General features: G+C 49.1%; 1 protein-coding gene across 2 annotated transcripts in view; it reads left to right on the forward strand.

Annotated features, from left to right (window-relative positions):
* LOC119444241 (poly(A) RNA polymerase GLD2-like) overlaps positions 1-14,510 on the forward strand; it is a 190,205-nt gene that overhangs the window by 137,459 nt on the left and 38,236 nt on the right. The window contains exon 9 of one of the 2 annotated variants that reach the window (XM_049663227.1): positions 3,986-4,229. The exons of the other annotated variant lie outside the window; for it this stretch is intronic. Within the exon in view, the coding sequence (XP_049519184.1) occupies positions 3,986-4,229 (244 nt within the window). The remainder of the gene's footprint in view (positions 1-3,985; positions 4,230-14,510) is intronic. 2 annotated transcript variants of the gene reach the window in all.

The following is a 14,510-nucleotide window of genomic DNA, read 5'->3' on the forward strand; positions in this document are numbered from 1 at the left end:
TACAATCACAGTTGATTCCAATTTCAGAGTGATAAGAATTCAGAGAAAGGTGTTTTTTTGGAATAACTGGAATGTTCTACCAAACTACAACGGGGTAAGAATTTCCTAGTTTTCGAGAGACCTCTTGGAGCAAGGGGAGTACAGCACAGCGTACAGCTGCCAAGTCGGTCCAAGACCACGGAGTAAGATAAACAGGAGCGCCGACTCCGCCGCCGCGCAATGCATTCGCTCGGGACAAACCGTGCAACGCAAATTATACATCGCGTAGCGCCATCTGTCGAGGCCCGTGAAAAACACTCAACAGCTTGCTTCCATGTGCGCATGCGCTGAGTGGTGGAGACCGGCGGTGACGATGGCGCAGAACGGGCAGCGGGGCACCCGCAGAGCGTGTCGTCTGCTACAAACGTGGACCCTCGGCCGTCTCAATTTGACAGCAATCAAATACAAAAAATATATGCGCACAAATAGTAAAAGCGCAAATAAACACGCGGTAGCGCTTTTATGCACGCATACGAAACATTTTTAGATGTCTTTAGAGGAAACAGACGATAAATGATGCTGTAGAAAAGGACACAACAGAAGTACTTGTTTTTCACTCCTCTACGTCTGCGCGGAAGCGAAGGTGTGAAATTTTCGTCTTCCTCGCTTTGTTTACCATGTCTGCAGTATGTTTATTCGTGCCTGACGGAACAAGGTATCTTGATACTTGTGCGTAAAGAGACTGTGCAACAGGACAGTGTTTTGTTCCCGGCTGTAAATCTGGTTATGGCAAAGGACACGAAAAGTTTTCGCTCTTCGCTTCGCCATCTGATCTTCTACTCCACCAGTGGCGTCAAAAAATTCCCGAAATAAGCGAACGCTTAAAGCACTGGACAAAATATGTGCGTGACACTTCGAGAAGCAGCTTATTTTTGATAGTTACTTCAGCAAAGACAAAGGCGATGTCCTAATAGATGTAAAGAAGGTGCCTCGACTTCGAAGCGGAGCCGTTCCTTCAATTTGTTTAGGGAAGCCTGGCATAGCTTAATGTTGCTGAATGCCAGGAGGAACCAGAAGACGCCAATGCGGAAGGATGAGAGGAGCTCAATTTAAATTTGTCTACAACTACACACAGTGTAGGTGCCTTTCCTTGTCCAGAGACATGCAGTAATTTAGAGAGAGAGAGAAAGGGAAAGAAAGACAAGGAGGTTAGCCAGTGTAAATACTGGCTGGCTACCCTGTAAATTCTCAGCCTTGCCTTCGAGCTGATTCCCCCAGTTATGCAGACACATAATCGCAGCTTCCCTTGTGAAGTTCATAAACAAGAAACACTTGCAGGAATTCTGCATTATTATGTTTTAATGAGAATGCGGCAATTTTGCTCGCAAGAAAACCGGGCAACACAGAAAGCATCGCGAGAAAAAAAAAAAAAAAGCAAGCGAAGCATCTTTGCACTTGATGGATACTAAGATGAAAAGAGTGATGAACGTCACCTTTGTATTAAACACTTATTTTCGTTGTTATCCGTCCTTGCTTGAGACCGCAAGAACGGCCGTTATATCTCCTTCCCGTTTTCCTAGTTTTTCTTTCCGTCTTAGTTTCTGTCATTTGTTTATTTTCTGTTCCTGTGCCATGTGGCCCACCTGACAAATGCCCTGCATTTGTGTCATGCAGCTCTACTATGCTATTGGGCCTACTCTCTGTCTTCAACACGGCCTCACTCGCTTTCATTTTTAATGCTTGTAACTGCTCTCGAAGCATTTGGATCTCTCTCTCCTGGAGCGGCTTTCTCTCTTCATAAGCTTTTTTAGCTACCGCATGTTCTGCTAATCTAGCTGCCTCGACACGTTTCCTCTCATCCTCGATTAATTTGAGGCCCTGCTCTTTGTTGAGCTTTTGCTTGCGAATAGTAGCCGATATCGCCTCCCAATCCATCTCTGCAACTCCCGAGTATCAGTGACTGGGCCGAAATAGAATCCGGGAACGGATCCTGGCAAGCTCGCCAATTGTGGTGTGTTTTGTGTCTGATCTCGGGGGTGTGCGTGTGTTATGAAAGATAGAGAGGGAAGACGCACGGCAACACAGCCAGCATATTTTTAATCACACTCAAATTCAAAACTCAAACTAAAAATAAAGCTCACAAACTAATACACACTAAACTAAAACACAATAAACAAATAAATGTTCACCAAAATACAACCTAGTGAATCCATAAACATGCCCTTAATTTCCTCTACGTTAGTTCTGGGCGTTTCTCGCACGAGAGTCTGGCAACTCTGGCCTACTGCTATCTCCCTACGAGAATAAATCTCTCACTCAGTTCGTCGCTGTTGCTCATATTTTCCTGGCGGCAATCTTGATGAGCCTTTCTCTCTGTCGTTGCTCTCGCCGGCCCTCGCTCAATCGTAGCTGCCTTGTGATCGGTCCATCAACTTGAAGTCCAGCTTGGTAGAAGCCCGTAACCCGGTCGCTGGCGCTGACGTGGCTGAGAAGTTCGACAGGTTAGGCCTCACGACTGGTTCATTCGGGGCGTCGCGGGGCGTCATTCGGAGCGTACGTGCCGACGACTCGCGGTTCCGTTGACCTGGCCGAGTGCGTGGCTGGAGCTCCGGTAGCCGCCGTTGACGTGTCACTTGCCTACTGAAGTGTTCTTCGCCCTCCGACGATCTGTGTGGCGGCCCGGTAGCACGGTGATTATCGGTGTAACGGGCTTGGCGAAGGAAGAGGGATTCTCGAGAAGAAGACCGGAACCACCGTGAGCAGCAGTGGCCGGTCCCAGGAGCTTCGTCCGGACGTCTCCGAGGACTACAGCTACGCCTGGGCCTTGCCAGCCTCACAACTTCGTGGCCAGGTCCTCCGCTCTCCCGTCGTCAGAGCATGGCTGACGAGGCGACCTTCCAGCTCAAGAGCCACGTCGATAATCCTGCTTCGATGCTTCTGCCTCGCGGATTACGCCTCGGATTGCGTGCCTCGAGCGCTCACGCCGTTCGGAACGCTCCGCGAACTTCGTCATCCTCTTCTCTCGCCACGGGTGACCTCTTACATGTGACAATTTGGCCTCTATAAAATAAATTAAATAAAGTGATACATGACTTGTTTCTCCTGCTAATGTCATTCTGTGAACCGCAAGAGCTATGCGCACTACAGGCGTCAGGGCGTGCGCGGAGCAGGCGCCAAAACGGATAGGCAAGCAGGCGCCGCGAGAGAGTCCCCGCCCCTTTGCTCCTCTCCGCTGCAGAGTGTTTCTTCATTCGTAGCGCCGTCTGGCGAACACGCTGTGAAGCAGGAGCTGGCGTTGCAGAATGTGTCCCTTCCAGACGAGCGGAGTCGGCGCTCCTGTCTTACCTTACTCCATGTCCAAGACCCAGCTGAAGACACTCGAAAAGCACTCGCTGCAGTATACAGTACATGAAGGGAGGAGGTGCAAGCTTTTCATATTTCAGAAATGCCTACTAGTTTCGAGAAAATAGGTCCAGAAAGCCACTTGCCTCTGTAAAAAATGATTGCCTCTGTATCGGTACACCACACTTCTAACAGTATCTTGAAACCATGACAAGGCGCTTGGCAAGCCACAAGAAGAAGCGCAATAACAACAGGCATGCACATGTGAGAAAGCTCAGCATACATACAAACAAGAGCCCAAAGCTAAAAAAAAAAAGCAAAAACCAAGACACAGGATCAGAAGGAGGCACACACACACACAGTCGCCAGACTTACAACAGTTGTAAGTCTGGCGACTGTGTGTGTGTGTGCCTCCTTCTGGTCCTGCGTCTTGGTTATCGACTTTTTTTTTTCGCTTTAGAACATGAACCAACTAGCCCAGAACTCGCGCTTCTAAACAAGAGCCCCCCGAGATGTGAATTTTGCCAACGCTTAGTCAATAAGCTTCCCTTTAGCAATAAGATGTGGAGACAATGAAAACAAGACTGTGCTGCGCCGATACTGCCCTGCCGAAAATATACCGCATCGCTCATGTAATGATGGATGCACTGACTTGTACGTGCAGAGCAGGTTCCGCAGTGACGGGGATGTGCGGTTGCTGCGGTTGGGCGAGGACCTGCCGCCCTGGTGCTCTGCCAACACACAGAGCCTGGGCGCACTCTTTGTGGGATTCGTCGACTACTTTGCCAACCGGTTTGGCTTCTCGCGCAGCTGTGCCTCGGTGCGGCTGGGTGCACCAATTAGCCGGACGGAGGTGGTCGGTGCATCTGGCACGGCGCGCTCCCAGTGGAAGTACATCTGCATCGAAGGCAAGTACTCTGCTTGCTCGAGTGGCATCTGCCATAGGTCGGCAGAATAAATGGAACTTGCTCGCAAAATATATTTCTTGCTTAGGGCTCGCTCGCACTCAGACTCTGCAAAATTCTTCTCAGCCTGGCTCACTTGGATTCACTCACCAGAAGCAGACTCGGGCAGGTCCACTTAGACTAGACTACAGACTTACACTCGCTCAGACTTTTTTGTGAATTGAACTCGTCAAGTGTTACGTGACCTTCATACGAGACTAACATGTAGTAATGCAAAGGGATTAAAAAATCCAAACAATAAAGAAAAATTACGAGTCTTAAACATGCGAGAAAGTGTGTGTCACATTATCTAGTGTAGCAGCATCAACAACACGCAGAACTGTTGTCGGTGCCGTCCGCGTTTTGTCCGCGTTCGCACCGAACGCGCGCAGCATCCGTGACTGTTGCCGGTGCCTCTGGCGGCTGCTCGGAGGCTTTCGACCACATCAGAACTGGACACTCGCCGCTGCAGCTACAGTAACAAATCACAATGGCCCGCAGTATTGCTGAAAGTACTTTGCTTAAGGATAAAGTTTGGAAAAACAATCTTTGGAGAAATTTCAATTCTGATTTGTGTGTTCATGCGTGTGGTGCATGCATGCGTTTTTGGCAGCTCAGGATAAAACTCGGTTCTTTCTGACACTGAGCGGTATGAATGCCAGCCTCGTAATTAAGAGAGCTTCACATAGAGAGCTTCAACTTATTCATCTACGATTCACGAGAGTACTGCAGAAGATCCAGCTCGTTTTTTTGCTTTCTGAGTTGTCAAACATCACTCTACGCACTGAGAATTTCTTAAGTCCTGGTCCGTCCACAGAGTCAACAGTAATTGTGTCCGTGATGCAAAGTGCCATAAGTCTATGACATCAATATTGCCTGTCAATCGCGCTGAGTGCGAGCACCAAAAGAATAGAAGGAAAAAGACTAGAAGTGATCGTCACATGACCATCTTGAAGCCTAATCATAAAAAATATAAAGGAAAGGCCTATGCAAATTAGGCCCTCACCATGTGATTTCTAGCTGCTGAGCGCATGTAAGCTCCCTGAATAAAACTAAAGGTGGCGACATTCCTCCTCGCTTGGCCTCTTATTGTCCTGGTCTCGCGCTTTCCTTCGTCGCTCACCCTCACAGTTTGGTCGTTTGATCCAGGGCGCTTCGCCCATAGAGTTACGCGAGGTGAGACGTAAAAAATTGTTGTTGGGTTTTTACGCATGGATTTTTACCGTAATTAAGGCTTGTTTATTGTGTGCTGTGCTAGGAGCGATGATGGAATGCTATGACACTGGCAGAAGCGGGTGATTTTTGTGTTTTTTTGGCAGAGTAACTGTGCACTTGTTTTGCCGTTTCGGGTTGGCTGCCTGCTTCCATTTAGAAGCCTTCTGAGGCTAGTTTTGGACAAATTCCTTTTAGTGTCGAGTTCCAGCACAAAAATCAAAGCTCTTTGCTGTTATTATGTATATGTAATGTACACGATGTTCACATACCTGCCAGAGCTTTATTTGAGTGTTATATCGTCCACGACCAGTGTACCTGCAGGCATGCACACTGTCACCACTTGCTATAGTTATTTCTATTGCATGGATCAGATTGTTTGTTTGGCTTTCTAAAGACACTTGCCTGGCGTGAAAGGGCTTCGACTGCTCGACTTCTGGGAACCTGTGAAAAAAGAAATGGGGACACTAGAGAAACACGAGCGTAGACTATCAACAAGTAGTTAATTGGAAGACTCTTGAATATGCATACAAACACAGGGTGCACGAATGCGAAAGCTTGACTTTGCGCACCCTGTGTTTGTGGACGAAAACAAAAGGACTGCCGGGGACGCAGTTTCTGCAGAATAGTGTACAGGCGCAAATGTACGGCATATGTAGCATGCACAGCCACCATGTTTTAAGGGGGGACGCGGCTTTCGCACGCGATATTTGGCCAAAAAACCGATTTTTTGAAAATCACATTTTCAGTTTGTACGACTTCTTTTCTAATTTATTTCAAAATTTCGTCACGGAAAATCGCGCGGAAATGATGTAAAAAATGTTTATCGAAGCTAAGGTGGCGAGGAGTTTCTCGTAAATAGCGAAAAAACGGCATTTTTCAAGCCGCGATATCTCCGCAACCGCGTAACCTAGCGCCGCCATCTTGGTCTCTATGGATAGCGCGATTCTCCGTCTTCAAATCTGGCGCCTCGGCCAGCTGCACCAGGCAAGAGCAAGCGCACAGCAAGCAAAAGTTTCAAGGTCTCGCGGCGGTTTCTGATCGGCAGCGCGCGCCACGTGACTGTACGCGGCTCCGGATTGGTCTCCCGGGCGGTTGCCCTTAGCAACCGGCGGAAAGGTCGTCTGCTCGCCGCGCTGACGGCGCTGAGGAGCCGATTTCGCGTCTTTTCAACTCGTCGCGGCGTGGTTTAGAGATCGTATCTCACTCATGATAACGGACCGGCGCTCGCTTGTTAGAGAAACGAAAAACGTTGTCAAGCTCGGCCCTTCTTAGCTTGGAGAACGGCTCTCGTCTGTTATCATGGGCCGGCGATTGTTCAAGAAGAAACGCAAGACTGCGCATCAATTTGGTGCTCGTAAGTCGAAGCCACCGATCTCTAAAACAAAGTTTGCTCCGGCGACTTCAGCAGTGACAATGACGGTGGCATGCAGCGCGACGCGGACGTGCAGCTGAGCACCTCAAGCACGGATGGAACATCGTCCGCGCGTATTGGCGAAACTGTTCAGGAACCCAGCCGAAAAAGATGCCATGCGGAAAAATAAAGCTGCAAAAGCTCATCAGACCATCAGGTCAGATGGTCAAGCGATGCCGCATCGCAAAGGACACAAAGGACTATAACCCTGGTGCCTATTAAATTTTGACAACTTTGAACCTTGTTTTCTCAGTACAGTTTTTTTGGCATGTTGCTCAGCTCGTGGAGCAGATATCTTGGTAACTACTTTACAGATTTTGATTGCGTTTGTTTTGTCAGACTCACTGAACTGTACTTTAGGGGATAGCGCTCTTCTTTTTTTATCCTAGTGTTTTAAGAATTCGTAGTAGGGTTCCTTGTTTGCAGTGTAAGCGTGCTCTCTGCAGTGGGACTTGAGAAAACATAAACTACAAATTTTAGTGTCGAAAAAAAATTATTTCGAGAACGCTATCCCCTTCTGCATACATTTGGCTGTGCATACAGTATTTAACAAACTTTTCACTTGATTTCGTAAATCCTCCAGTCCCTCCACGAGGTTCAAGAAAGAAATAATTTGTCTAGCAAAAAGTTTTCATGGTACCGCTTTGAAATTTTTATGAAATCATCATAGAGCCATTCTTATTCTATGTACCAATTTTCATTGACATCCACCAAGAAACAAGAAAGTTGGTACCGAAAGCCGCGTCCCCCCTTAATCACGCGGAGTCGTGCAGAGGATGGAACAATGCTTGCATAGGTTTCACCAGTGCAACGTAGTTTTAACGTGCCGAAACTTAAGCATTCCCATTAACGTGTGCCTGACAGTGCGCTATGTCCCGTTCGAAATCCCAACGTATGCCTTTCCAGGTGTAAAGCCTACTCACAATAGTGAAAATGATTTACACTTGTCAATAGCTGCTTGTCAATTGCAGCACCTAAAAGGCATTGACTGACAAAGCTACGCACTCTCAGTAGCACAATAACGTGCGCTACGTCTTTAGCACTATATATGACAGCAGACAGCCTACGCACTTTATAGCTTCATACACTTGTTGACGCGAAGGCGCTGGCTGACGGTAGTGCAATCAGGAGAAAAATATCTGAACCAGAACTAAGAATGCCGCCCTCGCACAAGTCTACCCATGCCTAAGCTTAACCATGCCCGAGTTCCATAGCCTGTGAACAAAGAAAAAAGCTCTGTTCGTACACTTTTGTGACTTCAGCACACTTAAAAGTAATCCCTATATCACAGAAAACAAAACAGAGTTCTTCAATGACGCGGGTAGCCAGGAAAATTACCAAAAAAACATCAAATCTCTTACGAATGCCTCGCCGCAGCAGCTCGACGGCCAACTGTCATGGCAGCGACTGCACCGAGATGCGCAAAAAAAAGGAGAAAAGGGCGTGAGAAATACCACGTGACGGCGCTCAGTCAATTCGGAGACGCAGACTTTCTCCCCTGCCTCCTCTCGTGCTCCTCGTCACTGCTCAGGCGGGAAGATAAAAGAATGTTGCTATCTTTAGTTTTATTCAGAGGGCTTAGGCGCATGGAGAGTACAGGAGTGAGTTGACTGAAGAGTGCATGGTGAGGGAAGGCGAGGGTCGATGGTGACCAGGGCGCCACTAAAGGCTACTGTGTACCAAGAAGTCTTGAAATTTCAAGTCTGGAAACCATAAAGGGCCTACTCCCCAAAAGTGAATGCGCAGATAGGCCCCGGAGAGAAGGTGGAGCGATTTTAGAGGTGGCTCGCTTGCCGAGGCTATAGTGGCTTGGCGTCATCCCCTTCCTAGCTTTTTTTTTTTAATGTAAAGGATTCCTTTCATACTTCAAGCGTTTTGAGTCTGTCTGTCTGTCAGTCTGTCAGTCTGTCTCCGTCTGTCAGTCCGTGTGTTCGTCCGTCTGTCTGTCCTTCATCATGATGCCGTCGTGGTTGTTTCTTCAACTGGGTGTATATCAGAATAGGCAAGGGGGGCACATGACATGCATACATAACATGAATGACATGTCATGACATCAACGTCATGACACATTTGTCAAGGTATGTATGTCATGACATAAATGGTATGACTGACATGCATGCATGATCTGATATGGATGCTATGACACGACTGACATAAATTGCTTGACATGTCATGTGTGTTATGACATGAATGACACGACGTGGATGTACATCCAATGTCATGACATCAATTACATCACATGCTTGTCTTGGCATGTAGGTAATGACATAAATGGAATGAATGACATGATGCAGTCTTAGTAGTTTCTTTAGCTCGATATATATCGGGATACATGCATGACCTAACATGGATGACATGACGTGAATGACATAGATTGCATGACAGGTACTGTGCATCATGATATAAATGACAAGACATGCTTGCACATGTCATGTAATGACATCAGTGACATCACATGCTTGTCACGACTTGACTGTCTTACATAATTCGTATGAATGACATAATGGTGTCATGGTCGCTTCGTTAACTTGATATCTGTGCATGAATGACATGACGTACATGCATGACCTGACATGAATGATATAACTTGAATGTCTTCATATGAATGACATGCATGTAATGGCACGAATGGCATGAATTGCATGACATGTCATGTGCACCATGACATGATGTTCTTGTCAGGTCATGGATGCATGTCTTGCCACACATGCTGACATATATCCAGGTTAAGAAATGACCAAGATGCCATCAACTTATGTCATTCCATTCATGACAATTACGTCAGCACATGCACGTAATTTCATTCATGTCAGAGATATCCTGATACATAATTGTAAAACAATGGACCTAACATGAATGACATGTGTGTCACGACATCAATGTCACAAATAAGATGACATTAATGGATTGAATGACATGACATGCATTTCTTTAACTGGATACAGTAGAACCTTGCTGATACGTTCCTGCTTAATCCGATTTCCCGGCTCCTACAATTGCAATCGCGAAAAATAAACATACAGTGGAATCTCGATGATACGATCACGGCTAATACGAAATTCCGGATGATACGAATATTTCTGTAGTCCAGACCGAGCCCCATAACTTTGCAACGTGCTAGAGAACGGTTGTTACGAATCGATTTTCGACCCGCGTCAGTTGATACGAATAAACGCCGCCCCACCGACGGCCGCGAAAGAGAACAACGCGCAGTCATGCGCTTTCTCCTTTTCTCTTTTGGTGCGGAGGCGCGGACGCGGCGCCGGTCAGCGCGGAGGCCGCGACTGGGCGCGAAGAATTATTACGCTGACGCGGTGGCGCTTTTCTTGCTTTTGAGCTTTTCCCCACGCAGGCGTGGGGAAGTGCAGTCTATCGCTTCAACGGAAACTGAGCGGCGTAAGCACAGCGCATACAAAGGTCAGAGCTGTGTGGAGATCGCTTTGAAGATACGGTGCGCGCGACAACTCCGACAGCCGGCACAGGCGCAAAGTACAAGAACGCATTTGTTGGCAGAGTAGAAGCCGCCCCCCCTCCCCCTCCCTCCTTCCCTCCCTCCTGCGCTGCCTTCCCGCTTTGCTCCTTTTGCGTGGGAGATTGCGTTGCCAGTTACCCTTGCGCCCGGTTGCAAGATACGCATTTGGTGCCCCACAGTACAGCGTCGCCCCCACTCCCTCCCTCTCATACCACCCCCCCTCTCCCCGGCCTTTCGTGCGACGGAAGCAGGGCCGGGTTCGACTGGCGTGCCCGGCCGTGACGGAAGTCGCGTTTGCTCTCCGCTGTGCGTTCGCTCTCTGTGCGTGAAGGTGCGCGTCCCCCGCGCGAAAGGCGCGCTTTCACTCGCACATACGGCGCGCGGCGACGATTTTATCGCCCTTGGACTCATGCTCCACATCTCATGCTCCTCCTCCGCATCGCCCTCGTTGATCTCCTCTCTCGTCGGTGGGCGCACCTCGTTGAGAAGTGTGCTCGCTACCGCCCTTGTCGGCTAGATTTTCCAGCGGAAGCCGCAATATAACCGCTATTTTGTCTCACGCGGCTGCACTGTAAGCAGTATGCGTATACATGGAGTTCTCTGGGAGGGTAAAGGGGAGTCGGAAAAAGCCGCGTTATAGCCAGTTCTGCACTATAAACAGTTACGTTGTAAGCGATCTATACTGTAAATGCATTTTACGTGCGTGTGCCTGAGTGAGTTCACCTCCGACTCTTTAATTTAGCGAATTTTAATTGTTTCGATGATATGAATTTCGGCTAATACGAATATTTTTCGTGACCCCGTGAGATTCGTATCATCGAGATTCCACTGTAACACCGTAGAGAAATGTGTTAATACATTCCGGTTAATACATTCCCGGAAAATACGATTATTTGGCCGCAACGTTCAGCATTGCGGCAAACTGTGGTCGTATGATACGTTCGGCAGCGAAAAATTATCATTCAGGTGTGCAAAAAGGCCGCTCTCATGTGCTTGTGAAGCGCTAAGTGGCAGACAGCGGCCGCACGGCTTCTTTGTAGTGCTCAATTCCCCCCCCCCCCCCCCCACCCCTTCCGCGACTTCTCTGCAATGCTCGTTCGACCGAAGTGACGAAGCATGGCAGCAGCGGCGAGCGAATTGACCTTTGCGCTACCTCGCCCTTTGCTTCAACGTGAACTACTAAGCGGCGAAAACAGGTGGACGCCGCGCGCACCGCTACGACGCGCTGAGATCGTAGCGGATGTGGTGGCAGACGAGGTGCCTTAAGATGGCGGCGAGAACAAAGGCTTGCGCCCACCGGCTACCTTTGCCAAAGCCCTTGCTGGCCTGGAAGCCTTACAAAGCTTCTTTCACACGAAAGACAACGAAAATGCGGACAAGGGTCTGCAATGTGTGCAAAAGGAGTTGTTCCTGACCAAGGGTATGACGCACGAGCAGAAAATACAGTCGAATCTTGATAATTCGAACTCGATGGGGCCCGAAAATTTGGTCGAATTAAAAGGACTTATTTTTTACATACTTGTGCACCGTAGCGCTATGTACGAACGGTGCGAGTCATAAAATATGGCGGTGCACAAGCACATAGCCAGCGAGAGCTACGGAACTGCCCACGCCGGGTAACGCTCGCATCCCGATAGTGCCATTTCCTCCTCACAACCACAATCTCTCTCTCGCATCCCGATAACGGCCGTAAACGAAACTTCAGGGAGCGGGCCGCGCCTGCAATGCAACGTGCGCGCGCGGAGATCGCGTCGAAGGTGAGGGAGGAGGGCGGAAGGGAAGCGCATTTGGCCTCGGCAACCCTGTCGCTTCGGTGGCTCCCCTCGCCCTCCCTCTCAACTCCCCCGTAGGTCCCTCACCGTCGACTCTCCGTGCACGCCCGCCGGCCTGCGCCAGCTTAACCCGCTCCCCTAAGTTTCATTTTTTGCCATTGAAGTGAGCATTGGCCAGTGTGGGCAGTTTCGTTGGCCGGACTGGGCCTCTGCGTTGCTTCCCTCTGCGCCGCAGCCACTGCGTTGGCTGAGACGTCGGCACGTACACGCGTGTTCTGGCGTGACGCTGAAACGGCGACCTTACCATTTGAGAGAGGAAATTTTCGCCGCAGTACTTTTTTCTTTCTTTTTTATTTCTCCGCGCGGCGTTGAGGGGTCTCTCCTAAGCTTTTGCTTTATGGCGGTGTCGGAGCATTGCCAGTCGGAGGTGCCTCCACGTGATTTGGCGTGCTGCGGAGAGCATTGTTGGTGTGTGATGTGTTTTGTCACCGATCTCGGGGCGTGCAGGTGCTAGAGGAGATGGAGTAGGCAGGCGCATGGCAACACAGCAAAAGGATTTTTAATTACGCACGAACCCAAGACCCGAACGAAAGGAAACAAAAAATAAAAGAGCACACTAAAACACACCGCGGGGACAATACTAACGAAGTTACAACCTAAAGCCTAATATACTAAGAATGTTCCTATTTGTGCCTACACTTGTCTGTGGCTGCTAATCCACCAAAGTCAGGCAACCTTGTATTAACGCTGGGACGCGGCGAATAAGAGTCACCTTGTTGTGTTCGTCGTTGCACGTTTGTCCGAGTCCGAAGCTCGTCGGCTCTTTTTCTCCGAATTCAGCGCTCTTGTCGATTCCGCAGACGTCTGTGCCTCGCTGTCGTCGCGTCGTCTCTTTTGTCGGTGTTTAGCTCATCAGTGCTCCGTCGGTGGCGAGCTGCTCAGCTCGTCATTGATGGCGTTCGCCGTAGCTTAGGCCCACCTGCCTAGGCCTAGCGTCGGGATGCGTCGCAACTTCTTCAGGAGTGCCGACGTGTCGTCCCGAGGAGATTCGAACGTGCCGGTCTGCCGCAGAAGAGGGATCCTCTCTGGGGTGCCTGGTCCTGCCGTGAGAAGCTGCAGCCCGTCCAGGAGCCTCGCCCGAACTTGCCGAGGTCGACGGCCACACCTTGGACGGCCAGCGTCGCGGACTCAACCAGACCCCCAAGTCTCCCGTCGCCAGAACATAGCTGGAGATGCGACCTTCCTGACCCGGTGCCACGTTGAAACTCAGACCTCGATCGGGATGTTCATCCTCTTGTCCTGTTTACTCTGAATCAAGAGTTCTCCCGTCGCGAGCTTTTCCTTTACAACGTCACAGGTTCTATCTAGTCTGCCTGTGTCTTTCCCTTCAGCAATCATGTAAACACCAGTCTTCTCCTCGTTTTTCGCCTTAGCCGTAGCCTTTTGACATACATCGCATGACCTGACGTATCTCCTCACATCGCTCTGTACCCTGATCCAAAAGAAATCTTCTGTTATTTTCTCTAAAGTGTCTTTTATTGCCTGGTGACCTGCCATTGCATTATCGTGCCCTAACTTCAGTACTTTCTCCCTCAGTTCCTTGGGGACCATCAACTGCTGAACCTCTCTTCCCGAACTGAACACACACTTCCGGTATAATAAATCGTTCTTCTTGAAAAACTCCACCACGTTTCGACTTCTTTTCCTTCGTACTACTTCTCCTATCTTCCGTATGCACTTTTGTAACGACTCGTCTTTCTCCTGTAATTCCTTGAATTGAGCTGCTGTGATGCTTAACCCCTTAATGTTCGTGACCGGTAATGGTTTTAAGGGCTTAGTACTCTTACTCCTGGCTCGCGTTTGTACTGCCGCTGCTACCTCTACTTCAGGTGACTCCTCTTCTAGCGTTTCTGGCTTTTCTCTCTTCTCTAAATCTTCTGTCCTCTTCCAGTTAGGGTCTGGGTCATCCGCCCTTCTCACCCCTGATACATTTCCCAAAATCAAGTCAAACAGAGGATCTTCTACAGACCTAGCTGTGACCAATCCCGTAAAAAATGGTGTCGAAACTTGAATTTGCGCCTCTGGCAAATACTTAACGGACCTGTCCGCCAAAATGACTGGTTTGAAATAGCCGGTCATGTTCTCTGACGGCACCAGACTTTCCCTAACCAATACTGTGTTCGCCCCCGTGTCTCTCAAAACTGTGGCCCTGCGTCCTTGAACTTCTCCCTCCACCACGGGCATGTTCTTTTCTCTCGGCCCATTCTCGTTACCTTTCATGATACATGCAGCTTTGTCCACGTATCCTGATCTGCATTCGTGCGCTCCATGCCCTCTCTTTTGACATAGCTGGCAAACCACTGGTGGACCACGTC

Source organism: Dermacentor silvarum, chromosome 3 (assembly GCF_013339745.2).
Source record: "Dermacentor silvarum isolate Dsil-2018 chromosome 3, BIME_Dsil_1.4, whole genome shotgun sequence".
Classification (NCBI taxonomy): Eukaryota; Metazoa; Arthropoda; class Arachnida; order Ixodida; family Ixodidae; genus Dermacentor; species Dermacentor silvarum.